The sequence below is a fragment of the Hyla sarda genome, chromosome 11 (assembly GCF_029499605.1).
Source record: "Hyla sarda isolate aHylSar1 chromosome 11, aHylSar1.hap1, whole genome shotgun sequence".
Lineage (NCBI taxonomy): Eukaryota > Metazoa > Chordata > Amphibia > Anura > Hylidae > Hyla > Hyla sarda.
The window spans coordinates 53,721,631-53,748,165 of NC_079199.1; the positions used below are offsets into that span (position 1 = coordinate 53,721,631).

The following is a 26,535-nucleotide window of genomic DNA, read 5'->3' on the forward strand; positions in this document are numbered from 1 at the left end:
CTTGGCAGTTTCGGCGCTTGTGTCGGGTTCCCCGGAATGCCTAGCGCGGGAGACCAGCCGCTGTGCAGGTTGAGGGCGAAGAAGGGTCACCCGAATCCATGACGCCGCCATGACCCCCTTCAAAGATGGCGGGGACGGCTCTCCGATACGCAGGTTTACGGCAGAACGTCACTTCCTGCCGTCTTCATGGTAACGTGGAAGTGCTTAGACGGATTCTTCCAGCGAGACGGCTGGGCCATGGTGACCCGTCACTGACCCGGAGCCCACTGTGTGGGATCTCCGGGAGCCCGAATAGGGGCGTGGCAGAGTTTGCAGCTTTGAGGAGGTGTGGTGACCCGGCCCCGCCCCCAGGTTAGTAAGCTGCCATGTTCTCATGTACCTGGCATTGCCTCATAGTGCTGAGACACCTGCTGCTCCTGATCCTATAGATGTGGCCTTGATGGAGATGATGTGTCCGCTCATAACCGGCTCCTCCATTGTATCCACACTGGTGCCTCAGTAAATACCCATCATGATTACAATGTTATGGGGGAAATTTATCAAACCTGCCCAGAGAAAAAGTTGCCCTGTTGCCCATAGCAACCAATCAGATCGCTTCTTTCATTTTACAGAGTCCTCTTTAAAAATGAAAGAGGCGATCTGATTGGTTGCTATGGGCAACTCAGCAACTTTCCCCTCTCGACAGGTTTTGATAAATCTCCCCATATGTGCCCATCAGATCCACAGGGACTAGATGATTATCCATATTGTTATAATTGTGAATGTGGCCACTACAACCACATGTTATCATCCTTAATGAATATCTGCTGTACCATAACCCCCATCATTGGTGTCCACTGGTAAATGTCTGTACTGCGGTGTAATATAGTGGAGAGGACCTCTACATTTTGACAACTTTGGTTCTGGCCTTGTATTACCTGTATTATATGAATGTATGGCTATAGTGTGCACCTGGTGGATGACGGAATGCAGTGTACGGGGGGTGGAGGGGGCATGTCTCCAACAGTAGAGATGGAAAAGGAAATATACAGGAACACATACCTGCTGCACACCTGACCCCCCTACACACACACACACACACACACACACACACACACACGTGCAGTGCACACACACCGCTTATACACGTACACGTGCAGTGCACACACCGCTTATACACAAACATGTGCAGTGCACACACACCGCTTATACGCAAACACGTGCAGTGCACACACACCGCTTATACACAAACGCGTGCAGTGCACACACACCGCTTATACACAAACACGTGCTGTGCACACATACCGCTTATACACAAACACGTGCAGTGCACACACACCGCTTATACACAAACACGATCTGTGCACACACACCGCTTATACACAAACACGTGCTGTGCACACATACCGCTTATACACAAACACGTGCTGTGCACACACACCGCTTATACACAAACACGTGCAGTGCACACACACCGCTTATACACAAACACGATCTGTGCACACACACCGCTTATACACAAACACGTGCAGTGCACACACACCGCTTATACACAAACACGTGCAGTGCACACACACCGCTTATACACAAACACGTGCAATGCACACACACCGCTTATACACAAACACGTGCTGTGCACACACACCGCTTATACACAAACACGTGCTGTGCACACACACCGCTTATACACAAACACGTGCTGTGCACACACACCGCTTATACACAAACACGTGCTGTGCACACACACCGCTTATACACAAACACGTGCTGTGCACACACACCGCTTATACACAAACACGTGCTGTGCACACACACCGCTTATACACAAACACGTGCTGTGCACACACACCGCTTATACACAAACACGTGCTGTGCACACACACCGCTTATACACAAACACGTGCTGTGCACACACACCGCTTATACACAAACACGTGCTGTGCACACACACCGCTTATACACAAACACGTGCTGTGCACACACACCGCTTATACACAAACACGTGCTGTGCACACACACCGCTTATACACAAACACGTGCTGTGCACACACACCGCTTATACACAAACACGTGCTGTGCACACACACCGCTTATACACAAACACGTGCTGTGCACACACACCGCTTATACACAAACACGTGCTGTGCACACACACCGCTTATACACAAACACGTGCTGTGCACACACACCGCTTATACACAAACACGTGCTGTGCACACACACCGCTTATACACAAACACGTGCTGTGCACACACACCGCTTATACACAAACACGTGCTGTGCACACACACTGCTTACTGCTTATACACGGACACGTGCTGTGCACACACACTGCTTATACACGGACACGTGCTGTGCACACACACTGCTTACTGCTTATACACGGACACGTGCTGTGCACACACACCGCTTATACACGGACACGTGCTGTGCACACACTGCTTACTGCTTATACACGGACACGTGCTGTGCACACACACTGCTTACTGCTTATACACGGACACGTGCTGTGCACACACACTGCTTATACACGGACACGTGCTGTGCACACACACTGCTTACTGCTTATACACGGACACGTGCTGTGCACACACACTGCTTATACACGGACACGTGCTGTGCACACACACCGCTTATACACGGACACGTGCTGTGCACACACACTGCTTACTGCTTATACACGGACACGTGCTGTGCACACACACTGCTTATACACGGACACGTGCTGTGCACACACACTGCTTACTGCTTATACACGGACACGTGCTGTGCACACACACTGCTTATACACGGACACGTGCTGTGCACACACACTGCTTACTGCTTATACACGGACACGTGCTGTGCACACACACTGCTTATACACGGACACGTGCTGTGCACACACACTGCTTATACATGGACACGTGCTGTGCACACACACTGCTTATACACGGACACGTGCTGTGCACACACACTCCTTATATATAGGGCATATGCTGCATGCACACAAGACACGGGCTGCACACACTTGCACATGAGACACATGTTGTGCCCCCACACTACTTGGACACGTGCTGCACACACACCACACACACACCACACACACTCCAATTGGACACGGGACATCTGCCACTCATGACACAATAGCACTGACATGTCTGGCTATTCAGAAATGTAGCACAAGTCAAAGAATTTTCCAGGCTTTAAAAAAACATAAGACTCCAAACTGTCGGCCAAAGTGTGAAACTGTCTTTGTTGTCCATAGCAACAAGTCAGAGCTCAGCTTTCGTTTCTTAAAGAGCAGTGATAAAATCAGAGCTCTTATTGGTTACTATGAGATGGTTTTGATAAATGAGGCCCTATATTTCTCTTGTTGCTATGTTTAACCCCTTAAGGACCCGGGCTTTTTCCGTTTTTTCATTTTCAATTTTTCCTCCTTAACTTTAAAAAATCATAACTCTTAAAAATTTTCACCTAAAATTATATATAATGGCTTAATTTTTGCGTCACTAATTCTACTTTGTAATGACATTAGTCATTTTACCCAAAAATCTACGGTGAAACGGGGAAAAAAATCAATGTGCGACAAAATTGATGAAAAAACACTATTTTGTAAGTTTTGGGGGCTTCTGTTTTTACGCAGTACATTTTTTGTCAAAAATGATACCTTATCTTTATTCTGTAGGTCCATACTTTTAAAATGATACCCTACTTGTATAGGTTTGAATTTGTATCACTTCCAAAAAAAATCATGAATACATGCAGGAAAATTTATACGTTTAAAATGGTCATCTATTGACCCCTATAACTTTTTTATTTTTCTGTGTTCAGGGCGCTTTGAGGAGTTTTTAGCGGTACCATTTTTGTTCTGATCAGACTTTTTGATCACTTTTTATTCACTTTTTTGTGGTATAAAAAGTGATCAAAAATGCGCTATTTTGGACTTTGGAATTTTTTTGCGCGTACGCCATTGAACGAGCGGTTTAAAAAGCGCTATATTTTTATAATTCGGACATTTCTGCACGCGGCGATACCACATATGTTTATTTTTATTATTATTTACATAATTTTTTTTTTTTTTGGAAATGCCGGGTGATTCAAACTTTTATTAGGGGAAGGGATAATTGAAAGGGTTAATGATTTTTTTTTACACTTTTCTTATGCCATATTATAGCTCCTATAGGGGGCTATAACATTGCATTTACTGATCTTTTACACTGATTGATCCATCTCCATAGGAATGGATCAATCAGTGTTTTCGGCGATTGAATGCTCAAGCCTAGATCTCAGGCTTGAAGCATTCAATCGGCGATCGGACAGCACAGGAGAAGGTAAGAGACCTCCTCCTGTGCTACAGCTGTTCGGGATGCCGCGATTATACCGCGGCGATCCCGAACAGCTCCCTGAGCTAGCCGGCAACTTTTACTTTCGTTTTTAGCCGCGCGGCTCCGCTTTGAGCGCGCGGCTAAAGGGTTAATAGCGCGCGGCACAGCGATCAGTGCCGCACGCTATTAGAGGCGGGTCCGGCTTCACTATGACGCCGGGCCCGCCGCGATATAATGCGGGATCACCGTGTGACCCCGCGTTATATCGCAGGACCGGGACTCATGACGTACGCATACGTCATGGGTCCTTAAGAGGTTAAGGGTTAGACTATGTTCACACGTCGAAATTTCTGTGCGAAATTCCACACTGCCGAATTCCCCCGGCAAAATCATCCACCTCCGGGGTCTGCAGAAAGAATGAACCTGTCCATTCTTTCTGTAAACTCCACACGGATTGCATTGCCATCTATGAGACGACGCATTCCCATTTTCCATGCAGACATTCTGACGTGTAAACATGACCTTATTCTCATCTTGACATTTATGGCTAGTCTTAGATTTTGGAAGTTGTGGCATTGTCCCAACCATCAAAATGTACAGCAGTACCAACTCAGGTTTCAAAGCTGTAAAGTAGTTTTATTTCACTAAACATGCAATGCTTTGACAGTACCATACGGCTTTTTTAACCCATTTTGGCCTTAACCCCTTAAGGACCGAGCCCTTTTTCACCTTAAGGACCAGAGCATTTTTTGAACATCTGACCACTGTCACTTTAAACATTAATAACTCTGGAATGCTTTTAGTTATCATTCTGATTCCGAGATTGTTTTTTCGTGACATATTCTACTTTAACTTGGTGGTAAAATTTTATGGTAACTTGCATCCTTTCTTGGTGAAAAATCCCCAAATTTGATGAAAAAAGTGAAAATTTTGCATTTTTCTAACTTTGAAGCTCTCTGCTTGTAAGAAAAATGGAAATTCAAAATAATTTTTTTGGGGTTCACATAAACAATAGGTCTACTTTATGTTTGCATCATAAAATAAAAAGAGTTTTTACTTTTGGAAGACACCAGAGGGCTTCAAAGTTCAGCAGCAATTTTGAAATTTTTCACTAAATTTTCAAACTCACTATTTTTTAGGGACCAGTTCAGTTTTGAAGTGGATTTGAAGGGTCTTCATATTAGAAATACCCCATAAATGACCCCATTATAAAAACTGCACCCCCCAAAGTATTCAAAATGACATTCAGTCAGCGTTTTAACCCTTTAGGTGTTTCACAGGAATAGCATCAAAGTGAAGGAGAAAATTCACAATCTTCATTTTTTACACTCTTCATGTTCTTGTAGACCCAATTTTTTAATTTTTGCAAGGGGTAAAAAGGAGAAAATTTTTACTTGTATTTGAAACCCAATTTCTCTCGAGTAAGCACATACCTCATATGTCTATGTAAATTGTTCAGTGGGCGCAGTAGAGGGCTCAGAAGGGAAGGAGCGACAAATGGTTTTTGGGGGGCATGTCACCTTTAGGAAGCCCCTATGGTGCCAGGACAGCAAAAAAAAAAAACATGGCATACCATTTTGGAAACTAGACCCCTCAGTGAACGTAATAAGGGGTAAAGTGAACCTTAATACCCTACAGGTGATTCACGACTTTTGCAAATGTAAAAAAAAAAAAAAATTTTACCTAAAATTCTTGGTTTCCCAAAAATTTTACATTTTTAAAAAGGGTAATAGCAGAAAATACCCCCCAACATTTGAAGCCCAATTTCTCCCAATTCAGAAAATGCCCCATATGGGGGTGAAAAGTGCTCTGCTGGCGCACTACAGGTCTCAGAAAAGAAGGAGTCACATTTGGCTTTTTGAAAGCAAATTTTGCTCTGGGGGCATGCCACATTTAGGAAGCCCCTATGGTGCCAGGACAGCAAAAAAAAAAAAACACATGGCATACCATTTTGGAAACTAGACCCCTCGGCGAACGTAACAAGGGGTTAAGTGAACCTTTATACCCCACAGGTGTTTCATGACTTTTGTATATGTAAAAAAAAATTTTTTTTTTTTACCTAAAATGCTTGTTTTCCCAAAAATTTAACATTTTTAAAAAGGGTAATAGCGGAAAATACCCCCCAAAATTTGTAACACAATTTCTCCCGAGTACGGCAATACCCCATATGTGGCCCTAAACTGTTGCCTTGAAATACGACAGGGCTCCAAAGTGAGAGCGCCATGCGCATTTGAGGCCTAAATTAGGGACTTGCATAGGGGTGGACATAGGGGTATTCTACGCCAGTGATTCCCAAACAGGGTGCCTCCAGCTGTTGTAAAACTCCCAGCATGCCTATACAGTCAGTGGCTATCTGGCAATACTGGGAGTAGTTGTTTTGCAACAGCTGGAGGCTCCGTTTTGGAAGCAGTGGCGTACCAGACGTTTTTCATTTTTATTGGGGAGGGGAGGGGGGCTGTGTAGGGGTATGTGTATACGTAGTGTTTTTTACTTTTTATTTTATTTTGTGGTAGTGTAGTGTAGTGTTTTTAGGGTACAGTCACATGGGCGGGGGGTTCACAGTAGTTTCTCGCTGGCAGCTTGAGCTGTGGCAGAAAATTTGCCGCAGCTCAAACTTGCAGCCGGATACTTACTGTAATCCTCCGCTCATGTGAGTGTACCCTGTACGTTCACATTGGGGGGGGGGGGGGGGAAAGAAACATCCAGCTGTTGCAAAACTACAACTCCCAGCATGTACGGTCTATCAGTGCATGCTGGGAGTTGTAGTTTTGCAACAGCTGGAGACACACAGGTTGTGAAACACTGAGTTTGGTAACAAACTCAGTGTTTTGCAACCAGTGTGCATTCAGCTGTTGCAAAAGCTACAACCCCCAGCATGTACGGACAGCGGAAGGGCATGCTGGGTCTTGTAGTTATGCAACAGCCGGAGGCATACTACTTTGGCTGGGGACGCTGGGGATTGTAGTTATGCAACAGCTGGAGACACACTGGTTTGCTACTTAACTCAGTGTGCCTTCAGCTGTTGCAAAACTACAACTCTCAGCAGTCACCGACAGCCAACGGGCATGCTGGGAGTTGTAGTTATGCAACCACCAGATGCACCACTACAACTCCCAGCATGCACTTTAGCTGATTGTGCAAGCTGGGCGTTGTAGTTATACAACAGCTGAAGGTACACTTTTCCATAGAAAAATGTGCCTCCAGCTGTTGCAAAACTACAAGTCCCAGCATGCCCATAAGGGCATGCTGGGAGTTGTGGTGGTCTGCCTCCTGCTGTTGCATAACTACAGCTCCCAGCATGCCCTTTTTGCATGCTGGGAGCTGTTGCTAAGCAACAGCAGGAGGCTGTCACTCACCTCCTGCTGCTGCTCCACAATGCCGCCACACAGGTCAGTCCCTCGCCGCCGCCGTCGCTCCTGGGGCCCCGATCCCAACAGGGACACCGGGGATTGGGGTCCCCAGCACCCGGGGTGCACGTCCCGCTCACGTCCTCCGGGAAGAGGGGCGGAGCGGGTTGCGGGAGTGACAACCGCAGCAGGCGCCCTGATTGGTCGGCCGGTAATCAGGCCGACGAATCAGGGCGATCGTGAGGTGGCACCAGTGCCACCTCACCCCTGCTGGCTCTGGCTGTTCGGGGCCTTCTCTGATGGCCCCGATCAGCCAGTAATTCCGGGTCACTGGAGACCCGATTGACCCGGAATCCGCCGCAGATCGCTGGACTGAATTGTCCAGCGATCTGCGGCAATCGCCGACATGGGGGGACATAATGACCCCCCTGGGCGATATGCCGGGATGCCTGCTGAACGATTTCAGCAGGCATCCGGCTCCCCTCCGGCTAGCGGCGGGGGCCGGAAATGCTCAGGGCGTATCCATACGCCCTCGGTCCTTAAGGACTTGGAAACGGGGGCGTATGGATACGCCCTACGCCCTATGTCCTTAAGGGGTTAAGGACCAGACCAATTTTATTTTTGCATTTTCGTTCTTCCTCCTCGCCTTCTAAAAATCATAACTCTCTTATATTTCCATCCACAGACCCATATGAGGACTTGTTTTTTGCGTCATCAATTGTACTTGTAATGACATCACTTATTTTACCATAAAATGTACGGCGCAACCAAACTAATATTATTTATGTGGGAAAATTGAAAAGGAAACCGCAATTTAGCAAATTTTGGAAGGTTTTGTTTTCACGCTGTACACTTTCCAGTAAAAATTACATGTTTTCTTTATTCTTCGGGTCAATACGATTAAAATGATACCCATGATTATATGCTTTTCTATAATTGTACCGCTTTAAAAAAATCTCAATTTGTATGTTTGAAATTGCCCTAATTTGACCACCTATAACTCTCTAATTTTTCCGTATATGGGGCGATATGAGGGCTCGTTTTTTGTGTCATGATCTATAGTTTTTATCAGTACCCCTTTGGCTTAAGTTTTACTTTTTATACATTTTTTATGAATTATTTTTTGGAATAAAATGTGACAAAAAAGCAGCAATTTTGGACTTTTTATTTTTTTTTATTTTTTTTACGTTTACGCCATTCACCGTACGGGATAATGAACAATATATTTTAATAGTTCAAACTTTTACGCACGCGGCTATACCAAATATGTGAAGCTAATAACTATTGGAAGGATTAAGATTTTTTAATCGAAGTAATTTACAAATCTAATTATTGAATTGGCAAGCGCTGTATCAGACACAAATCTGTTATGGCTATTATGGCTAGGTGGTGGGGACTAACCTGATGCTGCTGTAAGAGGAGGGAAGGATCCTGATGATATGGATAATACTGTTGATGGTGTGAGGAAGTGCTCACCTGGTGATCGAAAAAATTGGGAATGCAATGACTGAATTACATAAAGATATGCATATTAATTTAAATGAACTTCTATCTGTAAAACATGGTCTACCTTTAAATGATCGGTCACGCTGGTGCGAGCGATGGTGGTTGGAATGGCTGATGTGGTAGGCTGAAGGAGTGATATTCCTACGAATGAAACAATCTAGTTGTGGTGAAAAGTATAATGAATACTTTCAGCAGTGTCGTTCTTATTAATACCTGTTCATGAGTTGTATTTCTGATTCTATATGGGTATTGTAGAGGCAGATGCTTGATGCTGTGGGCTCTCCCTGAGGGTACTCCAGAGGTTTAAAAGAAATGCAAATGAAGCCCCTTTGCACCGTTCCGCTCTGTATAATTTAATAATAATATAGTCACAGCAGAGTATGGTAAGCTAATGGAATGTCCACAAAGTATAGGAGTATATGTATGAGTAGATGATTACTATTATGACACTTAGTGGCGTACCTGGTAAATCTCCCGCGGGTACCTGTTGCGCGGTCAGCACTGTTGCGGGCCCTCAGTAAAGGTTTTCCTGGATTGGTAAACAAGTGTGGAGTTGAAGTTCAGTCCGGGAAATCGTTGGTTGTAATCCGGTTAGTTCAAGGGAGCGTTTGACGGCAGTGGGAGTGCGCCCCGGCCGGTGGCGTCTCAACCTACCTGCACGCTCGCTATTAGGTGAATCAGGTGGAGGTGATTTGGATCTGAGTGACGTCACTACGGTATCCTCTATGGTCCACAAACCTATCGACGCGTTTCGGAAGGCTGTCGGCTTCCTTCGTCTGGATAGCCAATTTACAAATCTGTTTAACTTTCCGGAGCCAGTTGATATATATAAAAATTTTGGCCTGGAATACCCCTTTCACATTACCCTGTCAGACAATCTTATGGAGAGAGCTTCCTACTGTTAGGAAACACTTGGGAGACTATTATTAGTGGTATGCTAGGCTTCTGAAGCTACAGAACGTTGAATTCTGAAAGGTTCTTCCTCCAACAGTGACTTAACCAAATGTACTTCTTAAAATAATATTACTCCGCCCTAACTGAGGCCTCACCCTGTTCACATTAGAAACGTTCATTGAATACCTGGAATCAGTAAACAGTTGCACTCCGTCTCCCCGCGCACACCTGGAACACAACACTTTAAGGGGGAACAAATGACATTGAGGGGGAGATCCGGTCCATTAAGCTCTGAGAGTCTTTCTAAAACATCCTCTGGAGGACTCCTAGGTCACTTTTCACAGGTAAGTTAGAAAGCATCTACAGTATCTACATTGCTTTTATTTTCCGACATGACGGCTGTTTAAGATCATTCATCGCATTCCAATACTAGTAATATCATGTTTAATGCCTGCTCAGCAGATCTTCATCCCGATCCTTATTACAGTTCGGTCACCTTCAGGTTTGTAGGGATTAGATCCTCATACTGATAGCTAGATGGAGCTAGATCAAAATATTACATTGAATGAATACAGGCAATATGTATCTGCCCTTGGTCTGACCACAACAGAGCTCAGGCGACACCTTGGTTAGTCATCAATCAGTCTATAATGTTTTCTATGTTAACCCCTCAACGACTCAGGATGTAAATGTACGTCCTGGTGAGGTGGTACTTAACGTACCAGGACATACATTTACGTCCTTTACATAACCGCAAGCATAGGAGCGATGCTTGGGTCATGCGCGGCAGGTCGCGGCTGCTGATAGCAGCCAGGGACCTGCCAGTAATGGCCAACATCCGCGATCGCGCAGATGTCCACCATTAACCCCTCAGATGCCATGATAAATACAGATCACGGCATCTGCAGAGCTGCGGTCACTAAAATGGATGATCGAATCACCCGCATCGCTGCTGCGGAGATCTGATCATCCTCACCAGCCATCGCTGCCTTCCCGGCATCTTCTGCTCTGGTCTGATATCGAGCAGACCTGAGCAGAAGATGACCGATAACACTGATCAGTGCTATGTCCTATGCATAGCACTAAACAGTATTAGCAATCGAATGATTGCTATAAATAGTCCCCTATGGGGACTATTAAAGTTTAAAAATAAAAGTAAAAAAAAATTGAAAAATCCCCTCTCCCAATAAAAATTTATATTGTCCCATTTTCCCCATTTCACCCCCAAAAAGTGTAAAACAATAGAAAAATAAAAAAAATTATATATATATATATATATATGAACATATTTGGTATCGCCACATGCGTAAATATCCGAATTATTAAAATATAATGATACCGTACGGTGAACGACATGAACGCAAAAAAATAAATCCAAAATTGCTGATTTTTATAACCTTTTATTCCCCCAAAAAATTATAAAAAATGTATTAAACGTTTTATATATGCAAATATGGTATCAATAAAATGTACAGAGCACAGCGCAAAAAATGAACCCTCATACCGCCACTTATACGGAAAAATGAAAAAGTTATAGGTCTTCAAAATAGAGGGATTTTAAATGTACTAATTTGGTTAAAAAGTTAGCGATTTTTAAATTTTTATTTTTTATTTTTTTGCGCAACAGTAATAGAAAAGTAGGTTATCATGGATATCATTTTAATCGTATTGACCCAAAGAATAATGAACACATGTAAATGTTACCGTAAATTGTACGGCGTGAAAACGAAACTTTCCAAAATTAGCAAAATTGTGGTTTTCTTTTTAATTTCCCCACAAAAATAGTATATTTTTGGTTGCGCCATACATTTTATGGTAAAGTGAGTGATGGTTACAACGGACAACTGGTCGCGCAAAAAAAAAGCCCTCATACTAGTCTGTGGATGAAAAGATAAAAGTTATGATTTTTTGAAGGCGAGGAGGAAAAAAGATAAAGTAAAAATAAAATTGTCTGAGTCCTTAACCCCTTAAGGACTCAGGGTTTTTCCATTTTTGCACTTTCGTTTTTTCCTCCTTACCTTTTAAAAATCATAACCCTTTCAATTTTCCACCTAAAAATCCATATTATGGCTTATTTTTTGCGTCACCAATTCTACTTTGCAGTGACATTAGTCATTTTACCCAAAAATGCACGGCGAAACGGAAAAAAAAATCATTGTGCGACAAAATTGAAAAAAAAAACGCCATTTTGTAACTTTTGGGGGCTTCCGTTTCTACGCAGTGCATATTTCGGTAAAAATTACACCTTATCATTATTCTGTAGGTCCATACGGTTAAAATGATACCCTACTTATATAGGTTTGATTTTGTCGCACTTCTGGAAAAAATCATAACTACATGCAGGAAAATTTATACGTTTAAAAATGTCATCTTCTGACCCCTATAACTTTTTTTTATTTTTCCATGTACGGGGCGGTATGAGGACTCATTTTTTGCGCAGTGATCTGAAGTTTTTATCGGTATGATTTTTGTTTTGATCGGACTTTTTAATCACTTTTTATTCATTTTTTAATGGTATAAAAAGTGACCAAAATACGCTTTTTTGGACTTTGGAATTTTTTTGCGCATACGCCATTGACCGTACGGCTTAATTAATTATATATTTTTATAGTTCGGACATTTACGCATGCGGCGATACCACACATGTTTATTTTTTATTTTTTTTACACTGTTTTATTTTTTTTATGGGAAAAGGGGGTGATTCAAACTTTTATTAGGGAAGGGGTTAAATGACCTTTATTAACACTTTTTTTTTACATTTTTTTTGCAGTGTTATAGGTCCCATATGGACCTATAACACTGCACACACTGATCATTTACACAGATCACAGGCGTGTATTAACACGCCTGTGATCAGTGTTATCGGCGCTTGACTGCTCCTGCCTGGATCTCAGGCACGGAGCAGTCATTCGCCGATCGAACACCGGGGAGGCAGGTAAGGGCCCTCCCGGTGTCCGGTCAGCTGTTCGGGACGCCGCGATTTCACCGCGGCGGTCCCGAACAGCCCGACTGAGCAGCCGGGTCACTTTCAGTTTCACTTTAGAAGCGGCGGTCAGCTTTGACCGCCGCTTCTAAAGGGTTAATTCCGCACATCGCCGCGATCGGCGATGTGTGGTATTAGCCGCGGGTCCCGGCCGTTGATTAGCTTCGGGACCGACGCGATGTGATGCAGGATCGCGGCGCGATCCCGCTTCATATCGCGGGAGCCGGCGCAGGACGTAAATATACGTCCTGCGTCGTTAAAGGGGTACTCCGGTGAAAAACTTTTTTATTTTTTTTAAATCAACTGGTGCCAGAAAGTTAAACAGATATGTAAATTACTTCTATTAAAAAATCTTAATCCTTCCTGTACTTATTAGCTGCTGAATACTACAGTGGAAATTATTTTCCGTTTGAAACACAGAGCTGTCTGCTGACATCATGAACACAGAGCTCTCTGCTGACATCTCTGTCCATTTTAGGAACTGCACAGAGTAAAAGGAAATCCTCATAGCAAACATATGCTGTTCTGGACAGTTCCTAAAATGGACAGAGATGTCAGCAGATAGCACTGTGCTCATGATGTCAGCAGAGAGCTCTGTGTTTCAAAAAGAAAAGAATTTCCGCTGTAGTATTCAGCAGCTAATAAGTACAAGAAGGATTAAGATTTTTTAATAGAAGTGATTTACAAATCTGGTTAACTTTCTGGCACCAGTTGATTTAAAAAAAATAAAGTTTTTCACCGGAGTACCCCTTTTAAGGCCAAAATGGGCTGAATCCTTAAGGGGATAAAGGGGTACTCTGGCCCTAATACATCTTATCCCCTATCCAAAGGATAGGGCATAAGATGTCTGATCTGGGGCCCCCCCATGATTTGTCATTCCGCACCCACCTTTGTGAGCACTCCGCAGCGCTGGAGGCTTGGAGTGTGAAGCGTGATGACCACGGGTCGGAGTATCATGATGTCACGACTCAGCCCCCGTGTGATGTCACACGCCCCCTCAATGCAAGTCAGGTAGTGGGGCCTAGCAACCAATAGCATACCCACTATTACTACCTCTTCCCCTGCCTCTTAGCCCCTCAGTTTGCCCCTACATGTTCCCCTTTGTCTCCCCTTACCCTTCGGTACCTCTGGGTACCTTTTTGAAGGTGCTGCTGGCCAGCGACCTCTGCCTGGAGTGCAGGGGTGCCACCTCCTTCTTCTTGGCACCTCCAGTCACAAGAAGCCTTCGGTCCTGACATCGCTGGCGTCCTCTTGTCCAATATCCATCCTCCCTGCAGTGACAGATCTTCCTGGTGCAGGGAGGACAGCCATCTCTTAGGTCTGTGAACTGCTCCTTCTCCCCTGCAGTGAGGTGCTTGCTCATAGGTTAACCCCTTCAGGTACTGTCCCCTCTTGTTGTCTCCTGTTAGCCCTTCAGTTGTTGTCTCCTCTTTTTTCCCCCTGTTAACCCTTTAGATGCTGTCCCCTCTCTTTACCCATGTTGACTCTTTAGGTACTGTCCCCTCTCTTCTCCCCCTGTTAACTCTTCAGGTACTGTCCCCTCTATTTCCCCCTGTTGACTCTTCAGGTGCTGTACCCTCTCTTTCCCCCCATTAACTGTTCACGGTGCTGTCCCCTTCCCTTCCGTCCTTCCGCTAACTCTTCCATGGTCCTCAATCCTTTTTTTCTTTTATCTGAATAATCGAAGAAATAATCGACCAACTAGTTTACTATGAAAATAATTGTTAGTTGCAGCCCTTCTAGAAATTAGCAGCTAGTGCTTATGTTCTATTGATCTCTATGGAAGCTCCTATATTATACCCTCTAAAATAAAATCATACTGGTGTGACCGAACCAGGTCTTCTGATAAAATGATGACGTATCACTAGGATATTCCATTACTATACAATCGGCGGTGGTTTGAACTAAGGGACCCCCCCCCCCCCCCTCCACAATCCTGACATTGAAGGGGCTATAGAGTTGAAGTCGATTGTATTAGACATAAGGCTGTGCTGAGCCACACGTTTGCCTGACCTACTGGGGATTATCTGAAGGACTAAGGGCATCGAACTGCCATAGCTTGTATACAATCTCCCCCTGGGACTCCCCTCGCAGCTATGTAACTTCAATAAGGTGCAGACCATCCTGTCCTGGCTTGTTAGGGGAACAGCTTGTTCTTGATGCTCTGTGTACTGTATGATGCAGTACTAAGGGTTAGCCGCAGTCATAGCCTGCAGATTAAGAGCTCATCACCGCAGTCAGATTCCAATCAAGCACACTCTTACTCTGCATTATAATACTGTATCCACTGTGGAGAGGCCGCCGCAGCTATTGATGGTCGGCTTGGTTGCGGCTGGTAAATTCCCTGATTTTAAGCTGGGAGATCAGATAAGGAAGCATTCTGTGTTTAATATGCCATTGTGTTCTCATTGGTTCAATATAATTAGAAAACTTCGGAGAACCTAGGTTAGGTGCAGCCATTTCTAGATCCTACATCATGCAAAATCCTTCTCTCCCCCAGCATCTGTCAATAGGGGAGAGTCAGGAAGCTGCTGTTTACATTAGATGAGTGTCCATTCCTGCTGAAATTAGTAGGATCAGTGAACATATATCTAATGTGTACATATCGGCTGCTGTATGCTCCACCGGAGGTTGTATTTCTTGTTCTTTCTTTCTGGAATTGTCTTCAGTCTGACCACATGCTCTCTGCTGACACCTCTGTCCATATCAGGAACTGTCAAGAGCAGGAGAGGTTTGCTGTGGGGATTTACTCCTGCTTTGGACAGAGGTGTCAGCAGAGAACACTGGTCAGACAGAAAAGAATTCCAAAAAGAAACAAAACTTCCTCTGTAGTATACAGCAGCTGATACATACTGGAAGGATTAAGATTTTTAAATAGAAGTCATTTACATATCTGTATAACTTTCTGGCACCAGTTGATTTAAAAAAAATTGGTTTTCCACCGGAGTACCCCTTTAAGTGGAGCCATGGTCCAAGACACTAAAGCTCTGTTCACACCTACAACATGGCAAGGTATTCAATCGGTCTGGCTTCATATGTCATTCTCTGATTGACCCCATTAAAAGTCAATGGGGACTGTCAGGTTTTACAGGTTCTGGCAGCTCCCATCATTTCCAATGCTGCATACAGTGCTGTTACCCAGCACAAACAACTGAAGCAGACAAACACCCCTGATGGAGTCTCCTATGGAAACGAGAACATAGCCAGAGAATGACTTCATGGCTTGGATGCGGACGGTATTTCCCAATATGTGTTACACAGGGCATTTCCTTCATGGAAGCTATTCCTTTTTTTTATTTCTTTTTTTTTCTTCTTTTTTTTTTTTTTTTTGTGTCAACAACTCCAGATCCAAAACGATACAGTGGTTTTCTGAGTAATAGTAAATATAGATAATCTGTGGATCCTGTCTGAACACTGCTTCACAATGAAAAGTGTCACACCGACCATGGGAAAGGAAAATTCATCTTTTAAGTAAGGCCTGTATCACACAATCTGACTGCTTCCGATATTAGCACTGCTAATATAGATAATTTACTCGGCCTATTACACTGCTTAATATTGGGCAGCCATTTGCAGCCAATAAACAAGGATTTTTAAACCCTGCGATCAGCTGACAAACAAGTGTATGCTCATTGGTTGGTGTTCTGTCAATAATGCCCTGCATATGACGAGTATTGGGGGTACAGAAGTTATGGTGCTGCCACTATTCAAGCCTAGTCAGCTCTTGGACTGGCAAAAAAATATTTGCCATCACTGACTGAAAGTGTTTAAGATTGAGAAAGTAATAGAAATGAAAGCAATAATATGTGATTATTACATTACTGAAAACAGTTTTTGTTTTTTCTCTTCCAGTCTAGATTATAAACAAAGGATTATCTGAGTATGGATATGGGTAACCAACATGCATCGATCACAGCTCTTCAGGAGATCCAGCGGAAAGTCAAAGAACTTGAGCAGAATGTGGCTAGCTTCAGTGGCTTACAGAGCGACCCGGAGTACAAAAAGTTAGAGAAAGCTCTGACCAAACAGCTCTTTGAGATTGAATGTATAGACACAGAAGGAAAGGGGAACATTCAGCAGGCCCGGAAGAGAGCAACCGAGGAGGTGGAGAGGCTTCTAGCAGAATTAGAAAAAACAGCAAACCATCCTTGTCGCCTGGCAATTGAGAAGATTTTCAAGGAGGTGCAGAATCTTGTGGCTCAACAAATAGGTCCCTTATATGGAGGTAGAGGATGTGTCACAGAGGAGTTTGAAGAAGGCATTCAGAATATACTTATGAGACTTACACAAGTCAAGACAGAGGGAAAAGCTTCTTTAAGAAAAGCCAGATACCGTACTTTAACTAAAGTGCTTGCTATACAAGAAATTCTAGAAAATTGTTTGAAACAGCAGGTGCTGGCTCTTCCCCTCTCCACTGAAGCTCATCCATGTATATCTAAGATTAACTCTATCATGTGCGAAGTCAACAAGACCCGTGCCAGTCTGATCGCTCTTCTTGCTGGTATAAATGATTGTGAAACTTACAGACACTTATCTTGTGTACTCTCTGGGTTCATAGCTGAACTGGATGCTTTAGATGTTTCTGGCCACGTAGAAGTGAGGACATACAGAAAGGAGGTAGTTGAAGAAATAAACAGCTTATTTAAATATCTGGACATTGAAGAGGAGGCCCACTTCACCAGTGCTTATGACTTGGCCAAGAACCAGTCCATAGTCCAGATAGAAACCATTCGAAAATATCTGGCAGACATAAAGGCCCGACTCTTGGAAAGGCAACATAATTTATCTGAAATTCATTTGGGAACCAAATCTGAACTTCAGAGTCTTATTGCCCAGTTGGACGAAGTGAGTGTAGCTAAGAATCCTTGCATTCGAGAAGCAAGAAGGAGAGCAGTAGTGGAGGTACAGACTGTCATCACATACATTGACCTCAAGGAGGCTCTTGAAAGGAGACACAACATTGGTGATCCCGTCAGCCCAGAACACCCATCTCACATCGCTGTATGGAAAGTTCTGGCTAGCCTCTCTGAGCTTCAGAGAGAGGTCCTGTCCTTTGATGGCAGCAGAGCAGATAAAAATTACAAGCTGCTAGAAGAGCTTCTCACCAAGCAACTACTCGCTCTAGATGCCATTGATTCACAAGGGGATGAACGCTCTAAAACCGCACGAAAACAAGCAGTAAAGTTCGCCAATAATATCCTCAGCTATCTGGACATGAAAACAGATGAATGGGAATATTAGGCTTGTGTTTGCTGAAGCTCTTATACAATTTATGATTGTAGGAAGAAATAAAATGTGTGGTCATTTTTACATGTATGCGGACTGGTTCACCAAAGCTAAAGGTGTAAAACCATATTGTCTATATAAAACATTGTGGTGTTTTTTTCCTGCCTTTATGAATATTCTTCCAAAGAAGCATTCCCACACATGTATGGTTGAGACGCATAGTGATAACCTATCCAAAAAGCTAGTAGTAGCCTATGTACTAGCACTTGGCAAGAAGCTTAGGGAACTTGGGGCTTGGTAGTTAATGGGTTCTAGCTAATAAGCCCTCAGTTTTCTGTTGTCTGATCAATCGCTGTAATTTGCGACATGAGTTTTTGCCTGCACTTTATTGATTGAATATTTCCTTTGTTCAGTTCTATTATTCTGTAGATGCCAGTATGTAGCTGATGTAGAGGAATGAATCCTTTTTGTTAGAAGGATCCCTCCACAAAAATCTGGTCACTTTTAGCAATCAGATGCGATCTGTAGGGAACCTAGCAGCAATGTTTTAATTTCCCTACAACAACTCCAGAGGGACAATGGAGCATTACAGTCTTGTATACTCTTAGTTTTTTTTGTTGTTTTTTTTTATCTTTAGTATTAAGCAGAACCCATATGGAATCGTGTCATTCCATTATTTACAGCAAAAACATTTGCTTCTTTTCAGGTCTGTTGTTTCGTAAGATGGGAAAAGAGGGTCTAACTGCATGGTGTCCTTATAAATATATCATCTGTCCTGTGGAGAAGTGACAAATGTTTCTTGCTGGGGGTCCCACTGAAATGATCACTAGAATGTTTGTCCTGTGCCTCCTTTTCCCTGTTCTGTAGGAGTTTGAATGGAGCAGTGGCCATTGTCTGTACTATGCTGTCTGCAGCCATCCCATAGAACTTTACATATCCTCCAGCTAGGGAATGAAGTATCACATTCTTCTTTACTTGTTATCAATTTTGCAATTTTGCACGCATTTTTATTTTCTTTACTATTAAGCAGAAACTATATGACAATGTGTCAATCCCCCCCTTTTCCTTCTTTGACATCTATCAGCAGCAACATGAATGTTTTCTCCATTTAAACTCCTCTGGAATGGGTTCCCGGGACCCCAATTTTAGTGATTGTTGGGGGTCACAGCAATCACACATTTATTACATATCTTATGGTGATTAATGCATGGTAATCCTTTAAGGGTTATCTATGGTAGAAATTGTATCACCATTGGCTGTCATTGAGTCAGTACCATTCGTTTATCCCGGATTAGAAAAACACAGCTGATTTCTTCCAAAAACCGCACCACACCTGTCCTCAGTTCATGTGTGGTATTACACCTCTGCTCCTTTTGCTTTAATGGAACTGGGCTGCAATGCCACAAACAAACTGAGGACAGGTGTGGTGCTGTTTTTGTAAGGAATCAGATGTGTTTTTCCACATGGATGACCACTTTGAGTCACTTGGGGAGATTTATTAAAACCTGTGCAGAGGAAAAGTTGACCAGTTGCCCATAGCAACCAATCAGATTTTCTTTTATCTTTCAGAGGTCTTTTTAAAAATAAGTATTCTAATTGGTTGCTATGGGCAACGGGTCTGCCTTTCTTCTGCACCGGTTTTAATAAATCCATCCCACTGTCTCTTGAAAAAAGGCAGACCCTTTCTTAAAATTTTAGGTAATAGTTTATTTCACCACTAGTTTAACTTCATTACTAATACCCTAATTTAAAGGGAACTGTGTTCCTGGAAATCCTAACCATTCACCAGCATATAGGACCACACAGGCAGCATATCACAATACAAATAGTAACTAGGAGATTTTTCCATAGCACAAATTGTGCCCATATTGCATGGTGTGTTTTTGAAGTGTTTCTTTAATTTAAAAAAAAAGTGCAAAAAACAAAACAAATCTGTGAAGGCAATATCAGCCTGCCAGTGAGGATTCTTCATATCAGAACTTAGTTTTGGCAATTGTATTTTCTTGGAAAGCATGTTGCACCACGTTGTACTCTAGAGAGGCGCTGAGCATTAAAAACAGCAACAAAAATTGACTGGCAACAAAAGAATGTTAATGTCCTCTCTCCTTACAGCTGCTGACTTATTGTATGGCCTGCAGCGTTATTGTGCAAATCCGTCTATTAATGATTGTATTTTTTTTTTTTTCCCGCTTAACTGGAACCAGCAGCTGTCCTGGCATATCCGTCATTAAAAAAAAGCATTGCTTTGATGGGTGTCCTTCTTTCTTGGTTTTCTTGTTATACAAGTTCAATAAAATTTAAGCATTTATGCTCTTCCTGCAGCATTGTTGTTGTGTGTTCTGTATGTTATGTTTTGTTTTGTGGAGTTTTCCAACTTCCTCGATTACTATGTGCTTTGTGGTGGTGCACCAATTGTGACAACGTGGCAAAACCCTGTGCACCTTCAGCTCAGTTCTGGTTGGGTTTTTAAAGTCAGAGGACTATGGGGGAGATTTATCAAAACCTTTGTAGAGGAAAAGTTGCTGAGTTGCCCATAGCAACCAATCAGAACACTTCTTTCATTTTATAAAAGGCCTCTTTAAAATGAAAGAAGCAATCTGATTGGTTGCTATGGGCAACTCAGCAACTTTTCCTCTGGACAGGTTTTGATAAATCTCCCCCTATGCAACTAGAGTCCTGCGCAGGACTGTTTTTTTTTATTTTTATTTTTTTAAATCCTGCTCCAGCCTGGACCACTGTGTTAAATCTGGCATATTCCACATAAGAATTGCACAGTTTTAGTAAGTTCCCCCTATGTCCGATCTAAGCTGGAGTTACACATTGGGAATTTTTTGGAATAAAGTAAGCCAATTTATATAGCTAGTCTAAACTTATACAACACAGTGTTAAGATTCACCAGATTTATCAAACATTACTCCTATAAAGATAATGGTAGACTTAAACAAAAAATAATTGTATGAATCAAATATTGTATGAATCACAAAAACATACATAAAAAAGGCACAAAACAAACATGACAAAAGATTCCCACAGGTAAAATGGCAGAAACTACTGGGTGGAGGAAGGATAGTTTTCCTCCCGGGATTATAAAGTGCAATGCAAATCATACAGGCACATCAGGTAAGTACTCAAATTGGGTATATTGTTGCAAAAGAAAAAGGTCCCTGCAAAAAGGTGCTGCAGTCTATGTAAACATGGCGCAAAGTTGCATGAGTCATATATCAGAATCAATTGCACATACCCCCAATAGGCCTAATAATATCTGTAACTGTGAAATACACAGTCAGATGGATGCATCTAAGGACTGGCAATAAACGGTGCCCCCCCCAAAACAGAAAAGGGTCCCACCAGAGCCGCACACAATACCTGTGGGTCACACAGAAAGTTCCCCTAACGCGCGTTTTGCTTTCAGCTTGATCACAGGGTCACGGTGTTTGAACAGGGTGACCGTACCTGTTTATATAGGGGTCCGTATCTCCTTCCTATCTCCGCCACCTGAGGACGCATCGCGCGCCGCGACTTCCGGCTCCAGGAGACGCGTCACAGAACTCGCCTCCTCACGCGAATCCCGTAGTGCTCCGGGAACATGTGACGACACAGCTCGGAAAAGGACGCGTCTCCATGGAGCTGCCGACACATGCACAGGGCAGGTTCACCGGCCGTGACAGGGAGATGATAGAGAAAGTAACAGGAATATAATCTTAGTTTATACAAATTTATATTAATTATAGTAACCGAAAATAATAATAGACTTAGTCCTCCCTCTATTTTTATTACTAACCACTAATTAAAACTAACCCTGTAAGTGAGGTCACCGTGAGTGTGATGAAGTGCAAGTGATGCAATAATTCTCTGAGTACATAGTAAGATGTATGAATATGAGAAATGTATAAATATAATAATACTCAGTAGATGTTATGTTTAATATACAATCTAGGTTTTGTATAAAGGCATATAAATGCCAATCTCACTTTCTGACATCTCAATATATACACGCAGTGCGCCAGTGTCCAAATACATGATTATAACGTGCCAATGTGAAAAAAAGATAACATATTTCAATACATATATAATGTGAACCAGTGATGTGTGTGTAAAGGAATTTTTCTTATAATGACGAATAAAAGTGAAAAACTAAGACGTAAAGTGGTATAAATGTATTTAACCACCTATGGCTGTGCACAAGTAAAAAAGTGCAAGCCTATGTATATACCCAGTGATGATGCAGCATACATTAAAGAAGTACCTCTATAGTAAAAGATGAAATAATAGAATCAAAAGCCATAAGACTATATAAGTGTATATAGTGAAACCATTTATTAAGACAAAGAAATTTAAACGGGACGTTAATGACTTCCAGTCTAATAGAGTATACAGGTGGCCTCTGGAGGTAGGGGACCATCCCCCCCTAACTAGAACCCCCTCTGTGACCTCTATATTATCTATGGGAAGTAGCACACAGTCACATCAGGAACAAGAGGGATACCATCTGAGAAGAGGCTATACAAGAAGGAACGAGACAACTTGGAATGGAAGCAGGAGACGTGGACAATCGGTAAGTGATTGTAAATCAGGTATTCAGTTTATTAATCTGTCTGATATTGCACTCACTAAAGAACAAATTGAAGTGTTGAGTCTAGGCCTAACGTTCTCACCTACCTCATCTTTTGATGTCATTACAGCGACAAAGGACTTGACTTTATTTGCCAGGAAATTGGTTTAAAAAAAATAGTTTGACCACAGTGCACAACAGGTGAAGGGATGGAGTACACAGGATTTGGAAGCCATTAGAACTCTAGAAGAATTGGAAAGAGGGGACCCAGCAGATACAGAAGAAGGTAAGGGCATGATACAATTAAAACCCAAATCCACAAAATTTCCACCACTGAACTTATGCCCCAATGTGGACATTTTTGTTAAGATGGTCACGGCAGAATTTCAAAAAATCAACCCACATATTAGGGAGGACGATCTGAGCAAAAAACAAAGATTAGCCCTCAAAGAATTAAAACAAATGAAGGGTATATTATTTAAGCCTGCGGACAAAGGGGATAATATCGTGGTGTGGTTGGCCCACATGTACGAAAAGGAGGCCTTCAGGATGTTGCGGAATGGCGATTGTTATAAAAAAATTAAGTTTTAACCCTTTACATTCTTTTCAGGGTGAGTTGGACGACTTATTGAGAAAGCCCTTAGAGAAGAGCATCCTCACACAAGGAACATATGGATACTTGACTGTGAAGTACCCCAAAATGACATGCCTATACTTGTTACCTACAGTACACAAGGACACCCGTAACCCACCAGGACAACCGATTGTGTCAGGGAAGGAAAGCCTGTGCGAACCTCTAGGTAAGTACATCGACATGCATTTAAAACCACTGGTGGAGAATCTCCCCTCGTATATACGAGACAGTGGGGATGTACTTACCAAATTAGGGAATATCATTTTAGAGGAGGATATGTGGCTGGTCACGTGCAACGTTGAGGCATTGTATACCTCGATTGTGCACAAGGATGGCATAGAAGCTGCAAAATGGTTCCTGATGACACATTATGAGGACATGGATTTGGTACAGTTTTTAATTACTGTTTTTAATTGGATTTTGTTTTAAGACATAACTGCTTTATTTTTAAAGAGTCCCTCTACCTACAGCTCCAGGGCACAGCAATGGGGGCGGCCTGTGTGCCCTCATATGCCAACCTGTTCCTGGGGCTGTGGGAGAGGGGCCTGTTTTTAACTTAGCCAGCAAAACACATTGAAAAGGTGCAAATGGGGAATCGTTTTATTGATGATATTTTACTTATCTGGCAGGGCTCGGAGCAAGATCTACTTGAATTCATGCAGATACTTAACAACAATAGCAAGAATATCCAACTGACGGTGAAATACAGCCAACAAAGTGTGGATTTTCTGGATCTGAAGATATACAGAGATGCTGAGGGGTATGTACAGACTGATTTGTTTCGAAAAGAGACATCTGTAAACTCGGTCCTGCATGCTAGCTCCTTTCACCCGTTGCCCACGAAAAGAGGGATACCGGTGGGCCAGTTTTTGCGGGCACGCAGAGTGTGCTCGGATGACATTTAATTTTCTAAACAGACCAAGGATCTCAGCAAACGATTTGAAGAGCGGGGCTATAGCAAGCGCATGCTAAGACGGGGACAGGATCGAGCAATACATACAAAACGAGAAGATCTATTAAAACCAAAAGAAACCAAGAAAGATGACTTCCAAGAGGTGAGATTTATCACCCCATATAATAACAAGTGGCAGGAGATAAGAGGGATCTTGTCTAAATTTTGGCCCATTCTACAGGCTGATACTACATTGAAGAAACACATTCCAGCAAGGCCTTCCATCACATATAAAAGAGCCAAAAACTTGAGGGACATTCTAGTCCACAGTAATTACGAAGGAACCACAGTCAAAAATGCATTTGGATCGAGGGGCCCGAAGTGGGGGTGTTACCCCTGTGGGGGATGTGTAGCGTGCCCAAACATGGAAAGAGCGACACAATTTGTGTCCAGCAACAGTCAGAAGTAATATAGAATAACATAACATATTTCCTGTCACACAGAGGGAGTAATCTACTACGCCACATGCCCATGTAATTTAATATATATGGGCTTAACATCACGCAAATGGAAAATCAGAGTACGGGAACATGTACATGATATTGAAAGGGTGAAGAATGAGGAGAATTTGTTACAACTTAAACCAATACCCAGACATTTCAGAGAGAAACACAATTGCAATTCCAGCCTATTGAGAGTAAAGGGACTAGACAAAGTCCATATCGGCAAAAGAGGAGGAAATTGGAGAAAAAGGCTTGCACAACTGGAAGTCCAATGGATTTTGAAAATAGATTGCATTCGTCCAAAAGGCCTAAATGAAGTTTTGAGCTTTGCCCCGTTCCTGTAAGTGTTACATTCAAAGGGTCCTACCCTTTTTTCATCTGTTCCCCCCCCCCCCCCCCCTTTTTTTTCCTATTCATTCTTTTTACCTCTCCACTTCTCCTCCCCACATATTTATGTGAGCAATGGCCACAGAGGGAGGATAGAGTGTGGGGAAAGGACTAGGGGATAGGGGACCCCTTGGGTGGTTCATGTGGAACTCATTGATCCCGGTGTTTTATGATGTTTTAATGATTTTTATGCTATTCTTATTGTCTTCTTTAAAGATCCAAGTATAGTGATATCCACCTCCTTTTAGCAGCCCGCAGCGCCTCGGACCGAGACAGACCAGGTTCATGTACAAATAGAAAAGATGGTCCAGCGCTGTCAAGTCGATGAATTACGAGGAATTTATTGGATAAAAACCACACAGGTACGGGTAAGTACCTGTACCTGTGTGGTTTTTATCCAATAAATTCCTTGTAATGCGTCGACTTGACAGCGCTGGACCATCTTTTCTTTTCTATTGTCTTTTTTGTTTCAATTTTTTGTAGGTGCACTTTTTGCAATAAATGGTTTCACTATATACACTTATATAGTCTTATGGTTTTTTATTCTATTTAATTTTTTACTATAGAGGTACTTCTTTAATGTATGCTGCATCATCACTGGGTATATACATAGGCTTGCACTTTTTTCTTTGAGCACAGCCATAGGTGGTTAGATACATTTATTCCACTTCACGTCTTAGTTTTTCACTTTTTTTCGTCATTATAAGAAAAATTCCTTTACACACACATCACTGGTTCACATTATATATATATATATATATATATATATATATTGGAATATGTTTTCTTTTTTCACGTTATAATCATGTATTTGGACACTGGCGCACTGCGTGTATATATTGAGATGTCTGAATGTGAGATTGGCATTAATATGCCTGTATACATAACCTAGATTGTATATTAAACATAACATCTACTGAGTATTATTATATTTATACATTTCTCATATTCATACATCTTACTATGTACTCAGAGAATTTTTGCATCACTTGCACTTCATCGACACTCACGGTGACCTCACTTACAGGGTTAGTTTTAATTAGTGGTTAGTAATAGAAATAGAGGGAGGACTAAGTCTATTATTATTTTCGGTTACTATAATTAATATACCTTTTTATAAATTAGATTATATGCCTGTTACTTTCTCTATCATCTCCCTGTCACGGCCGGTGAACCTGCACTGCGCATGCGTCGGCGGCTCCATGGAGACACTTCCGTTTCTGAGCTGTGTCGTCACATGTTCCCGGAGCACTACGGGATTCGCGTGATGACGCAAGTTCTGTGACGCGTCTCCTGGTGCCGGAAGTCGCGGCGCGCGATGCGTC

At 42.5% G+C, this 26,535-nt stretch overlaps 2 protein-coding genes and 1 long non-coding RNA gene across 9 annotated transcripts in view; 2 read left to right on the forward strand and 1 right to left on the reverse strand.

The window, feature by feature from the left end:
- LOC130295106 (cytochrome c oxidase assembly factor 8) overlaps nt 1-511 on the reverse strand; it is a 30,075-nt gene extending 29,564 nt beyond the window's left edge. The window contains exon 1 of one of the 2 annotated variants that reach the window (XM_056545418.1): nt 380-511. In XM_056545418.1, coding sequence (XP_056401393.1) covers nt 380-394 — 15 coding nt within the window. In that variant the 5' untranslated portion in view covers nt 395-511. Of the gene's footprint in view, nt 136-379 lie in introns of those variants that run through there. The other variant, XM_056545417.1, reaches the window with a different exon arrangement.
- On the forward strand, nt 83-20,563 carry BAG5 (BAG cochaperone 5). Of its 5 annotated transcripts, none has more exons than XM_056545413.1 (2): nt 83-189; nt 16,869-20,563. In XM_056545413.1, the coding sequence occupies exon 2, from the start codon at nt 16,899-16,901 to the stop codon at nt 18,255-18,257; it is 1,359 nt and encodes a 452-aa protein (XP_056401388.1). In that variant the 5' UTR covers nt 83-189; nt 16,869-16,898; the 3' UTR covers nt 18,258-20,563. The 5 variants fall into 5 exon arrangements, with proteins under 5 accessions (XP_056401388.1, XP_056401386.1, XP_056401387.1 ...); XM_056545411.1 differs by lacking the exon at nt 83-189 and adding an exon at nt 212-351; XM_056545412.1 differs by lacking the exon at nt 83-189 and adding an exon at nt 361-498.
- Nucleotides 20,564-22,182: 1,619 nt separating this feature from the next.
- LOC130295107 (uncharacterized) lies at nt 22,183-25,476 on the forward strand. Of its 2 annotated transcripts, XR_008848703.1 has the most exons (4): nt 22,183-23,080; nt 23,405-23,594; nt 24,058-24,188; nt 24,346-25,476. It is a non-coding gene; the product is annotated as an uncharacterized LOC130295107 (long non-coding RNA). The 2 variants fall into 2 exon arrangements; XR_008848702.1 differs by having other exon boundaries at nt 24,058-25,476.
- The last annotated feature ends 1,059 nt before the right edge of the window (nt 25,477-26,535 follow it).